This window comes from Sprattus sprattus (genome assembly GCF_963457725.1).
Source record: "Sprattus sprattus genome assembly, chromosome: 14".
In the NCBI taxonomy this organism is placed as follows: domain Eukaryota; kingdom Metazoa; phylum Chordata; class Actinopteri; order Clupeiformes; family Clupeidae; genus Sprattus; species Sprattus sprattus.
The window spans coordinates 18,061,575-18,075,020 of record NC_137912.1 but is presented as its reverse complement, the minus strand read 5'-3'; the positions used below and the strand labels follow the sequence as shown (position 1 = coordinate 18,075,020).

General features: G+C 45.9%; 1 protein-coding gene across 1 annotated transcript; it reads left to right on the top strand.

Annotated features, from left to right (window-relative positions):
• Positions 1-1,195: 1,195 nt before the first annotated feature.
• lrrn3b (leucine rich repeat neuronal 3b) lies at positions 1,196-3,316 on the top strand (the record flags this gene model as incomplete). Its single annotated transcript, XM_080851084.1, has 1 exon — positions 1,196-3,316. The coding sequence occupies one exon, from the start codon at positions 1,196-1,198 to the stop codon at positions 3,314-3,316; it is 2,121 nt and encodes a 706-aa protein (XP_080707210.1).
• Between the last annotated feature and the right edge of the window lie 10,130 nt (positions 3,317-13,446).

The window sequence follows — 13,446 nt, the reverse complement described above, 5'->3', positions numbered from 1 at the left end:
TCTATCTCTCTCTCTCCCTCTCCCTCTCACCCTCTCTCGTTCACACACCATCTCTTTCATTCTCTCCCTCTCATGCACTTGCTCTTTAATTTGCTGCCTTTTCCGCCGTATTGCCATTGATGAGCGAAACGAGCGAAACACAGTTTGGCGGTACGAGGAGGACAAGAAAGCACGGCATACAGTGTACAGCTTAATTAATGATGAGGAAAAGACAAAACAAAGGCAGAGAAGCTTGAAATGAATGATACGTGATGAAAGAGACTTTTCCCATCTCTCTCTTTCCACCTCCCTGCTTCCCTCTCTCTCTCTCTCTCTCTCTCGCTATCTCCCCCTCTCTCGCCTATGATTCCTCCTTTGGCCTTAGAAAAAAAAGAGAAAAATACAGACAGGATTATCACGGGTACATCTCCCACACTTTCCCACAAGTTCCCACCACAGAGGGCAATAACATCAAACAACAGCTGCGTGACCCGCTCGCCGACCTTAAGAACTTTGCCTTTCAAGTACATTTCCCGAGCAGAAGACTCGTGCCGTAACTTCACACAAAAAGCCAGCCCGATAATGCCACCATTTAATGTCAAAGCAGGAGGCTGCAGCGATATACCCAAATAAGAAGGTCAAGGACACAGAAATCCTTCTATCATTTGCTAGATGGCAGAGCCTATGCAGTATAAATGCCAGCATATATCAATGTGCTTTAATATGACTTTGGTTAATGTCAATATGCTTTAATCTGACTCCTGTGATGTGCCCCTGTTCACCTTCAGTTTTTTATCATGGCTCAGTCACGTCACTCTGTCTGTCCTTTTCTTTTCTTCCAGGTGGAACTGAATCATGACTGACAATGACTCACATCGAGAGGAGCAGATGTTTCTCCACCGAAGTGAAAGAGAGGATTAAACATCGCCATCCATTATAGCTGTGAAACTGTTTTTGCTCCAGCAGTCATATTTTTATTCTACCTTCTGACCTTCTTCGTAACCTGGTCTGTGTGACCTTAACCGCAAAGTGAAACCCATTCCTCACCAAGAAAATTAACAGCGGGTTCACTGCACGTCTCCAAAAAATCCCTGGGGAATCTCATTGGTCCCGAGCAACTGTCACCCCTCACTGCAGACAAATGATCCATTATTTCTGAAGGCGAACCACTTAATCTACAAGGACCAATTACTTGAGTGCTGGGCAGCGGGCCAATATGAAGGAAGTGTCGCTTGTTGATTGTTTGTTAGTGGGGCTCACTGTGGTGGCCTTTGTTCCCGCCTCTGTGGCGAGAGTTGACTGCCCCAAGTCCTGCGTGTGTGAAACTCGCCCCTGGTTCTCCCCCAGTTCTGTGTACATGGAGGCCCCCACAGTGGACTGCAATGACTTGGGGCTTTTTGCAATCCCCGAGAAACTACCTGCAGACACGCAAGTAGTGCTGCTGCAGACGAACAACATCGGCAAGGTTGACCAACCTTTGGAATACTTAGCCAACATTACTGAGCTCGACCTGTCGCAGAACAACTTGACCTCCGTGGCTGATGTTGACCTGGGCCGTCTCTCCCAGCTGCTTTCCCTGCACCTGGAGGAGAACTGGATACGCTTGTTGCCTGACAACGCACTCTCCCACCTCCCGAGCCTCCAGGAGCTCTACCTGAACCACAACTTGATCTCCTCCATCTCGCCGGCAGCCTTCAGGGGGCTCCGGGGTCTGCTGCGGCTCCACCTCAACTCCAACCAGCTCCAGACCATTAGCTACGAGTGGTTCGAGTACACCCCGAGCCTGGAGATCTTGATGATTGGCGAGAACCCAGTCATCACCATACCTGATTTGACCTTTAGGTCATTGAGGAATCTTCGTAGCCTGGTTCTAACCAGGATGAACCTCTCACAGTTGCCTGATGATGCCCTATCTGGCATGGATAACCTCGAGAGCATCTCCTTCTATGATAACACCTTCCCCGAAGTACCGCACGGGGCCCTGAGGCACCTCAAGAACCTCAAGTTCCTAGACCTGAACAAGAACCCAATTGGAAGGATCCAGAGGGGCGATTTTCTGGACATGCCTCACCTGAAAGAGCTGGGTATCAACAGCATGCCAGAGCTGGTGTCCATCGACAGCTTCGCCCTGGACAACCTTCCTGAGCTCACCAAGATCGAGGCCACCAACAACCCCAAGCTGTCTTACATCCACCCCACCGCCTTCCACAAACTTCCCCGCCTGGAGACACTCATGCTAAACGGTAACGCCCTGAGCGCCCTACACCGGGTTACTGTGGAGTCTCTGCCGAACCTGCGCGAGGTGAGCATGCACTCAAACCCGATCCGCTGTGACTGCGTGGTTCGCTGGATGAGCATGAACCGGACCCGTGTGCGCTTCATGGAGCCTGACTCGCTGTTCTGCGTGGAGCCGCCTGAGTACGAGGGCCAGCGTGTGCGGCAGGTGCATTTCCGCGAGATGATGGAGATCTGCTTGCCACTCATCTCTCCTGAGAGCCTCCCCGCACACCTGAGCGTTGCCAACGGCAGCGCCGTCTCCCTCCACTGCCGCGCATTTGCAGAGCCTGAGCCGGAGATCTACTGGATCACACCAACGGGCACGCGTGTCCTGCCCAACACCGTGTCTGAGAAGTACTACATGCACCCCGAGGGGACCTTTGACATCTACGATATCACGGAGAACGAGGCGGGACTGTATACCTGCGTGGCTCACAACCTCATCGGTGCCGATCTAAAGTCAGTCTCTGTGGAAGTGAACGGATATTTCCCGCAAACAGCAAACAACTCCCTCAATGTGAACATCAACTCTGTGGAAGCCAATTCTGTGCTGGTGTCCTGGAAGGCGGCCCATGGCAGCTTGGCACCGAATATTAAGTGGTTCACCATGTCCGGCTCGAAAAACCCCACGGTGGCCTTCACGGCGCGTGTCCCGTCTGACGTCAAGGTGTACAACCTCACGCACCTCTCCCCGGCCACCAAGTACAAAGTGTGCGTGGATGTCCCTAACGTCCGGCACAAACAGAGCTCCAAGTGTGTCAATGTCACCACGAAGGGGGTAGAGGTGGCAGCGCTGACCCGCGAGCGGTGGGATGCTGCAGTGATTGCCGTGTTCGGCGTGCTGCTCACCGCCGTCTCGGTTGCCTGTCTGCTCATATACGTGTCCTTGCGGAACCAGCAGCTCTACGGGGACCTGCGAAAATGCCAGTCCGTTACACCCCTCGCACCCCAGGCGACACTGCACTCCCCTTTCACCCGGCTCTGGGTCGCTGGCAAAGGCATGCCTGCCGCAGAGGAGGTTAGGCCCACGGTCGTAAATGTGTCGGACAACGCTTTCTAAAATAAAAGAGACGACGCGTTAGCCACATCAATTACAAAAACTCTCACAGCCACAGCCAAAAGGACAGACCGTTGAAGGACGAGCTGGTACTACTCTCTGAAATAACAACATTTTGTCTCTGCAAACTTGACATGCTGGGAAACAAGTTTCAAGTATACTTTTATTGTGGGTTTTTCGGTGGCAAAACTAAAAAGGAACAGAAACAGTGGATCAAACCACTGTAATAGTGACCTTTCTGAGTCAGTGGGTCTAAGGATCGTGGCGTCGACTTTTCAGAGTAGGGAGTCACATCACGGACTTTCCGGAGGGTGGATCTGAGCAGCCAGTGTTGTCTCTTGTGACTGTTTAATGTGTTAAAGAGTAGTGGAACAGTCCTTGTGATCCCGAGCAATACCGTCTGTGCTGTGCAATCATAGACGAGTTAGACGCCACCCGTTTCATAAAGGAAAGAACCCCCTCCCTCGTAGAATAGACGGCAACAACAATGACGGTGTAAGAGTTTTGATGAGATATATCTTCTTTTCTATTTAAAGAGAGAAATTTTGTCTTTTCATTGCTATAAGAATTGTTATATATTCTGTCCAGAAAAAAAAAATGTAACAGAAACATTTACTGTGCTATAGCCAGTCAGTAAGCTGGTGTGAGTTATTAAGCAGAGTATTCTCGTACTGACAACACACACACACTCAAAGTCACACACATACGTACATGCACACATGCTTAATAAAGTGCAAATGTGTATCCTTGGGAGATTTTTAACGTTGATAGTTTAAATAAGTGGTGTCCAAATGTTAATTTGAACCTAGTCAGTCGCTATAATTCTCCAAAAAACATGATCTTTGCCATTGCCAGTGTAAGTGCCTACACTTCGGATTTCAACCAGATGAAAAGAGGGAAGGGAACACTAAACAAACCTGTGAATGTCGCCCACACACACATACACACACACACACACACACACACACACACACACACACACACACACACACACACACACACACACACACACACATACACACACACACACACACACACAAATATATAGACACAAAATCAACAGATTTCTCGGAGAAGCTGCTAAAGTGAAATGAGACATGCCATGTCTGCAGCTTCACGAGCCAACATCAAATACTTTTAGTGAAAAAAAAAAAAAAAAACTTGCAGTATTTTTAGCATACACTTGGTTTAAAGGCATTGCATTCTTGCTTTGGGTGTACAATTAAAAGCCATTTTTATATCAACCCGTGCCCCGTGTGTGATGTTTTGGCAAAGGAGACAACTGAGATGGAGTGGAGGTTGGAGGAAAAACAAAAACATCTTGAATAAATGTCAGCTTTTCTTCTTTGAAATCCGGATATCAGCCCACTCGCTTGCCACAGGATACATGTAGAACACACACAAACTGACATGTGTGGGTATTTGTCTGTGAATGCTATAAAAGTAAGGTTTTTAATAATTAGGTAATATAAATGTACGCATTAACGTGAACGTGTCATATACTTGAGTGTTAATTAACCATGAAAGATGTTATAATCAGCTAAGAACCAGAATTTTGCAAGTACTAGAATTTAACTTTTATTAAAAAAAAAATTTTTTACGGTTCCATTAGCATTACCTATGTCGTTAGCAAAACTAAGAAGCAAACATTTGCAGTGAAATCATCTACTTAAGATAATGAGTTAATGATGTTAACTACCCCTTTTTAATTAATGTGAATTACTGGAACCTTAATAGAACCCATTACTGTTTATTGCCATTTATGTGACATCAGCACAGATATCCGAAGTGACAGCACATAAAACAGTATTAGACACAGGCCTGCTCTCTGGCCCATAAACTATACTGCAGACCACACGTCATGTTGACATTCCAAGTGCAACTTTCTCTGCTCTGTAGAGCAGTGTGTTCTTTTTTTGTAAACCTTTGGGTTTAAGAGATGTTCTATTGCCTGCCACAGGCCATGTGTAGCACCATCACTCCACAGGCACAGTTTGTCCCGCTGCATGCAGGGAGAAAGTTTCTCTCTGCTGGAAGTTGTGGTTGTCAGCGTCATGCCTGCATCACGATGCATTTGTTGCTTTTTCCCTTTATACTATGCCTAATGTAACAGGAAAAAAGACAGAAAAGGAATGGTTGATGAATAGCTGTCAGGAGCAGACTGACACTAAGGATTTATCAGACCGCCAGGCACCATGCATCAGAGGAGCTTTCAGCACCATGGACAGCGCTTTTAGAGGCTCCCCATTCATCACAGACAAGGCGAGCTAAAATATGACCCCGCAGCCCTCTGCAGGTGCTGTCCACATCAGATGGAGCCAAGCAGTCTGCCTGCCCATTGCCAGACATACACGCACACACACAGACACATACACACACACACACACACACACACACACACACACACACAACCAAAAAGACACACACTCACACACACACACAGACACATACAGTCAAACATACACACAACCAAACATACACACACGCATGCTTGCAATGACACACACACACTCAAAAACATATGCACCATGTCATGTACACACTTACACATACACACACACAAATAAAGAAATCATGCATACAATCACACACTGGCATGCACATACACTTGACCCAGCCAATCAGAAAGTATCAGCATAAACTGCTCTACAGCACCAACCTGGGTGTTTCTCACACATATATAATGACAATAACTTGCACACACACTAACAGACACAGACACATACACGCACACACGCACACACACACACACACACACACACAAACACACACACATACACATACACACTCTCTCACACACTCTCACACTCACACACACAAACACACACACACACACACACACACACTCACGCACACACAGGCTCACACTGCCTACACACATTCAGACATGCTGTAGTACTCAGCAGGAGGGGAATATCTTGTTCCCAGCCAGAGCAGACGGAAGAGTGGGAAGGATTCGGATGCATGGATAACGGGCACTAATATGGAGGAAACATGTGAGCCACTTACTGAACATGCATACTGAAAACTAAACTAGAGCAGCAGTCTCCATCCACACATGGACATCTCAAGATTGGCAGCGTGATGAGCAATCTGCATAAACAGTATTGGCATTTCACATTTTTTTGTGACACATGTCAGAGTGCAGTAACTAAGTAGGCCTTGTTTTTATATATATAAACAGTATATACCCACAATTATATATATATATATTGGTATAAATATATCATTGTGGGTATATACTGTACATACATATATGTACTAGAGATGCACGGATGGGCTATTATTTCATCCGCAACCGCATCACAAAACGCATGATCCGTCCGCTATCCATCCGCACCAATTTTTTTGACCAATTTTCAAAACCGCACCCGCCCGCCATCCGCCTGTTGTTTTTAGGTATAGGCGCTGTGACGCGAGGCTAAAAAAGTTCTTGCCTGTTCTTGAAAGGAGACTGATCCAATGCCGCAAAGATATTTAAAGGATAAAGCCCCTAGTATGAAAGCCTATTGGCTATGTTGTAGCCTATCCCCAGAATATTATCAGTGAAGTGACGTCTGTCTCCGATCGATGCACAGGGAGAAACTTTAAAATAGCCAAGCACATCGGCAAACCTGACCTTACCATAGGCTAGTGGACCTACACTTTTTTATCATTGTAATAAAACGCAATTTGGTACACCATTTTAATATGGTAATATAGCCTACTGTTTTTAGTTTAGAAGGAAACGCCAAGTCTATTAATTCTGAAATTTCACCGCATTGTAGGCTTTATACTGTAACAACCCCAACACTTGCCTGCTTGCCTTGCAAATCAAAGTTTTCCGACTATTTTTCTTACCTTCTTTCTTAGCTGGTGATGTTACTGAGCTAGAAGTGTAACTTGTTCATCTCGCGCTGCCAATGCCCAATGTCACTTCTGAGTCAAATCACTCCATCATCTCTTTGAAATTCCTTATTCCACGAGTGGTAGGCTACAATGACTGGCTGTTTTAAAATATAACTAATAGCCTAACGAAACAAAATAACCCAGGCAGTTTCATCTACGACACGTTAAGGCTTCTTACAATACTGACAGCTGACTCATAGCTTTAATGCAGGTTTGCGGCGTTGCAAAGAGACGCGACACTAATAGGGATCGTCACTTAATTTAAACTTTTTTGCTTCCTTTGTTTGCTTTGTATGCATATTCCGTACAAGGCCAATTTACTGCCTGATGAAAATTTGATTATTTGAAAATGTGCTTGGATGTAGGTAACGACATTTAACAATGTGTATATATTTTGAATTTCGTTGGGTAAACCGCCACCCGCCCGAATTTAATTAAAATATAATTTTTTGTCACGTCACCCGCCCGATCCGCGGTTTAACCGCGGAGTCCGCGGGTGCAACCGCCAACCGCGCATCTCTAATATGTACATAATTATACAGTATGTGCGAGAGTTTCATCTGTGTGGGTTGCTGTATTTTCCTACCTTTGTTTGGCAAGATTATAAAAATATTCCTCCTTTCTCTCATATATGTGCTCATTTGGGCTGAGGGATATATCCTTGTAAATATACTCAACGCCTCCACATGTTCTCCACACATAAATGCCTCTGGATTAAACTTCAAATCCCCTATGAAAGTAGGCACTGGAGTGTCACAGTTTAAACCTCCCTGAGGAGTAGCGACAAAAAAAATGAATTAAGAAATGAAATGAGAAGTTCACTGATGAATCCTCAAATATATATATTTCCGCACCTTTTTTTTACCCCCTTCCTTCTTTTAAAAATATAATCCATCTCCATGCACCGTGATATTATAGTGTATTCCACCACGCACATATTAAGTCATTTCTAGATGAACAGTTCCATTAGGGTGCTCATAGACCTTGAATTCACATTACAATATCCGGATGGTGTGTGAATTTGTGTGTGTGTGTGTTTGTGTGGGTTCGGGGGATGGGGGAGGACACGGATGGTGGTGGGAGTGTGTGGGCATGTGTGTGCATGTCTAAGAGATAGAGAGGATGAGAGAGAGAGCGTGTGTGTGTGCACGTATGGGGTATGTGTGTATGGTGGGGTGCACAAGATAAATCCAGCTGCTATCTGCCCAGCCACCTCTTCATCATGCTTCCTCTGTTCAGGAGCACCATGTGGACCTATGGGCCCAGCCACTGTGACCGCCCTTATAATGGATAACTATAACCCCAGTGTTGTACCGCAGCCCCCAACACGCACGCGCACACACACACACACACAACACACACACACACACACACACACACACACACACACACACACACACACACACACACACACACACTCCCTTGTAATGGATAACTATAACCCCAGTGTTGTCCCCCAGGTCAACGATGTGGTTGGCCATATTTTTAAAACCAAAACAACATCAAAACAACTAAGGCAAATGCATGGTGTTTATTGGGTGAGGGGAATCCATAATACAGTGGCTCATTAGGGCAACGTGCTCCTTTGGGCTGGATGGACTTAACGCCACCATTACACAACCCGACACACACACACGCACACAAACACATTCATCCACACACACAGACACACAGACACACTCGCTCTCTCTCTCTCTCTCTCTCTCACACACCCCGACACACACACACACAAACACACACACAGAGAAACACACAAAGTGGGCCGATTAACACAAGCAAACAGACATCATTAAGGGATGAATGTAATCACGTCTGAAGAGTGCACACAAGCCATCAGTTTTGGGTCCATTTACACAAAAGACCGGGGCGCCACAGCACAGTGTGAGGCTGAAGTTGGCTAATGGAGAGTGGATGAGATGCTATTAGCCCAGGCCATACAACTTAGGGTTAAGATTCGCTTCTGCTTCGGAGCAGCAGACTGCAGCTCATTGTTATTGTTGTTATCTTTGTATCATGGTAATGATTTGCAACATCAGTATTACATTAACACTCTTCATTTCTGCATGTCTGACTATTGGATCACATTTATTGCTCTAAAATTGTCCATACTGAGTTCCACATCAGACACATCAAGACATTCTCTCTAGCTCTCTTTTACTCTCTCTCTCTCTCTATCTCTTTCTCTCTCACTCTCTTTCTCTCACACACACACACGCACACACACACACACACACACACACACACACACACACACACACACACACACACACACACACACACACACATACACACACGCACTTACATACTCCTTCTACATCTCTCTCTGCACACAGAAAGAATGAGAACATAAGACGTAAGCTTTTTTGACCATGTAGGTCTATCTCACATTCCCAAGCCCAGAGTGAGTGAGTTATTGCCCCATTACCCTCCCCAAATTCACACTATTTTGTCAGAGTGGCACAGCATCGCCACAGGGTGCCTGTTCAAGCAGCAGTATACATCCATAACCACACAATGGACACCCTGGGCTTTGGTGGAATTATGTTTTGAGTTAGCTACATGCACTTCCACCAGCCAAGCAACCTCGACTTCCCCCTCCCCACCCCCACCCCGACGCCCCCCTCCCCAAAAACACACCAGGCGCCGGTGACTTTGGCGTTGTCCCTCTTTTTTTACGAAACGGTGACAGCAAGGATTTACCTTCCATTTACACAGCTAAACTGCTCTGCACGAATCTCACAAATCACATTAAAAGGGTGCCTGTGTGTGTGTGTGTGTGTGTGTGTGTGTGTGTGTGTGTGTGTGTGTGAGGGCGAGAGGGAGGGAAAGCATAACAAGAACTTGGCCTCTAAAAAAAGAAAATGGTACCGTTATAGCTGTAGATTTAGTTCCGCAAATCAAAGCCCCCTTTAGAGGACCAAAAAGGTACACGTTGTACTTTTCAAAGACCCTGACAGCATGCCGGATAAAACAAACAGGGCAAATAAACAAAGACCGACATAGGCTTTATCGCACACTTATGCATTTTGCAGGGGGCCGCTGTCCCGGGGTTGAGGCAAAAGCGAGCTGACAAGGGAATGGATTGCTGTGGGTTTTCCTGAAATGCAGACACAAAGATGTCACAGCGCATTTTTTCCTGCAGCTGTCAAGGAAGTGCCCTACATGCGCATCTGCCCATAGCTTTCGAATTTCTAAATGCATCCCGACATCTCTTCCTTCTCTCATTGGGTTTCTGTTTCGCTTTCAATCATTCACATATCAAACACAGGTACACACAGACACACACACGTAGTCCCGTCATTTCACTGACGGGTGCAACGCGCAAAACAACGAGTATCAAGCAATATCTGTTGTGCATGAACTAAACGTATCATGTGGCATGTAGGAGCATTGTGCTGACCCCCCCCATGTTAGCACTTACAATCTTGCTCATGGTATGGAATTAGCCAAATGATTTGACCACACCTTATTCCATTTGCTTTAGTTAATGCGCAGGAGACTGTGCTCATTGCCAGCTCCCCATCAATGAAGTGAGGGCCCCTGCTCTTTCCATTTCCACAAACATCTTCCTAAGCCATCTGTCCCTTAAACAGTGTTATCTCCCTCTGGAACGAAATACTGTTTTCTGATTGGCTAATGGGGTGTACATTAAGTTCGTATAACCGGACACCTTGGACGTAGTCCCAGTAGAAAAGTTAAATCGCCGTTCCATATCAATGCTCTTGAATGGTAACCATTGACAACCAACGTAGCGTTTTTTTTTCTTTCTCTTACGGGAGCACTAGGCTTCAAATCAAGAATTCATCAGGTTATTATGCATAATAAGTTTCCTAAAGATTAAGGAAAATCTAAATAATAATAATAATAATCAAAACATTTTTGGATGTTGTAAACGGGGATAACGGCCTTCGAGCTGTACAGTTCTACAAAGATAATGGACTTCGCGCTGCGCGTCGTGGAGTTCTTTGCCCCGCATCGTCCATTATCTTTGTAAAACTGTACAGCTCGTCGGCCGTTATCCCTTACATAAAACACTGATCCAGCTGTCATATGTGTGATAATCACACCCACCAAACCCACCCAGCCTTACACATACACAAACATGCACACACACACACATATAACCCCCCCCCCCCACACACACACACAAACACACACACAAGCACACACACATATACACAAACAGACACACACTCACACATATAAACACACACATACACACAAGCACACACACACACACACACACACACACACACACACACACACACACACACACACACACACACACACACACACACACACACACACACTTACAAATGTATTTAAGCATGCCCACATAGTCCAGCCCAGCCTTTTTAATTTCCCTGTTACAGCAGCACAACTGGTACAGCTCAGACAAGCACTGCTATTAAATTACCATGTTGTTTTTTCCCCTGATTGCCTCTGCTGCCAGAGACAATCACTCTAAAGGCCTTGACAATGTCCATCACACCACAATATACCACACTATACCACACCACACCATACCACACTACGCTATAGCACATCATACCATATCACACTACACTGTACCACACCACACTATACCACACCACACCATACCACACTACGCTATAGCACAGCATACCATATCACACTACATTATAACACACACCACACCACACTAAGCGGCACTATACCACACTACACTGTACCATACCACACCATACGATAACACACCACACCATTACACACCACACCATACCACACTACACTAAACCACACCACACTACACTACACTGCACCATACCACACTACACTGTACCACACCACACTATACCACAACATACCATACTACACTATACCACACCACACCACACTATACCACACCAAACTATACCACACCACACCACACCATGCCACACCACACTACACCATACCACACTACACTGTACCACACCACACCATACCACACCATACCACACTGCACTATACCACACTATACCATACCACACTACACTGTACCACACCACACTGCACCATACCACACCTCACCACACTAGACCACACCACACTGCACCATACCACACTACACTGCACCATACCACACTACACTGCACCATACTACACCTTACTATACTAAACCACACCTCACTATACTAAACCGTGGCACATCTTGCCCTTCCTCTTCCCTTCAGTTCTCTCTGTTCCTCAAGAGAGAGACAGAGAGAGAGAAGGTATTTCATTCATTTGTGAATAAAAACCCTACTTCCATTTATACATAAACTCAAGTGGCACAGAGGTCCACTAGCGCTGCTGGTGCTTCTGCTGCTAGTGCTTCTGCTGCTAGTGCTTAGGTAACACATGGCTCCACTGAGAGCCCCTCTACTAATTGGCACTCACATCCCCCACCCCCACCCCCACTCAACCCTGGCCGAACAATGGATCATTGGTTTCCTGATCATTGATTGATAGCCGGTCCCTTTTGTCTTAGCGGCGGTCAGCCCCTGTGAGGGTTCTCCGATGCTGAGAGCAGCTGCCCTCACTAATCAATGCCTGCTCTAATGAGCCTTCCACACACACACACACACACACACACACACACACACACACACACACACACACACACACACACACACACACACACACACACACACACACACACACACGGTAGAGCAGGAGGAGACATGAAGGCATAGAGAGGGGAGGGAAAAAACTATAAAAAAGATTCTTCCGTGTTATATCCTCCAAAATCAGAGTTGAGATTGAGATTAAAGTGAAGAGGAGTGAGAAAAAAGCAACAACAAAAGGATTCTTTTGTTCTTCTAGTCCCTGTATTCCTGCCAATAGTTCCGTCAGAATACAAAAGAAGGCAAAAAGAAATCCAGGTATTTTTCTCAATCTTTATTAGATTCGCCAGACCACTTTTACCCTTGACTCTCCCTCTCACCATCTGGGGACACCCTTGAGTTTTACAGAGGACCTGGCCACGCCCGGTCTTTTGGAGTTGGAAAGCAGTAAGTAAAGTGGGAAAGAAAAAAAGATTATTCTGTTAATTTTTCCCATCCCAAAAAATGTAATCACTCTAGTTACCCTCCTCATATGCTTAGGTGCAGAGAACAGCTGCCGTCACTTATCAATGCCTGCCCTAATGAGCCCTCCAGTCGCATGTGCTAGCGCTCGGGGGGAGACATGAGAGCGTTGAGGTTGGAGGGGAAAAAACAAAGACCAAAGATTATTCTATTTTTCTATAATCACAACATAGA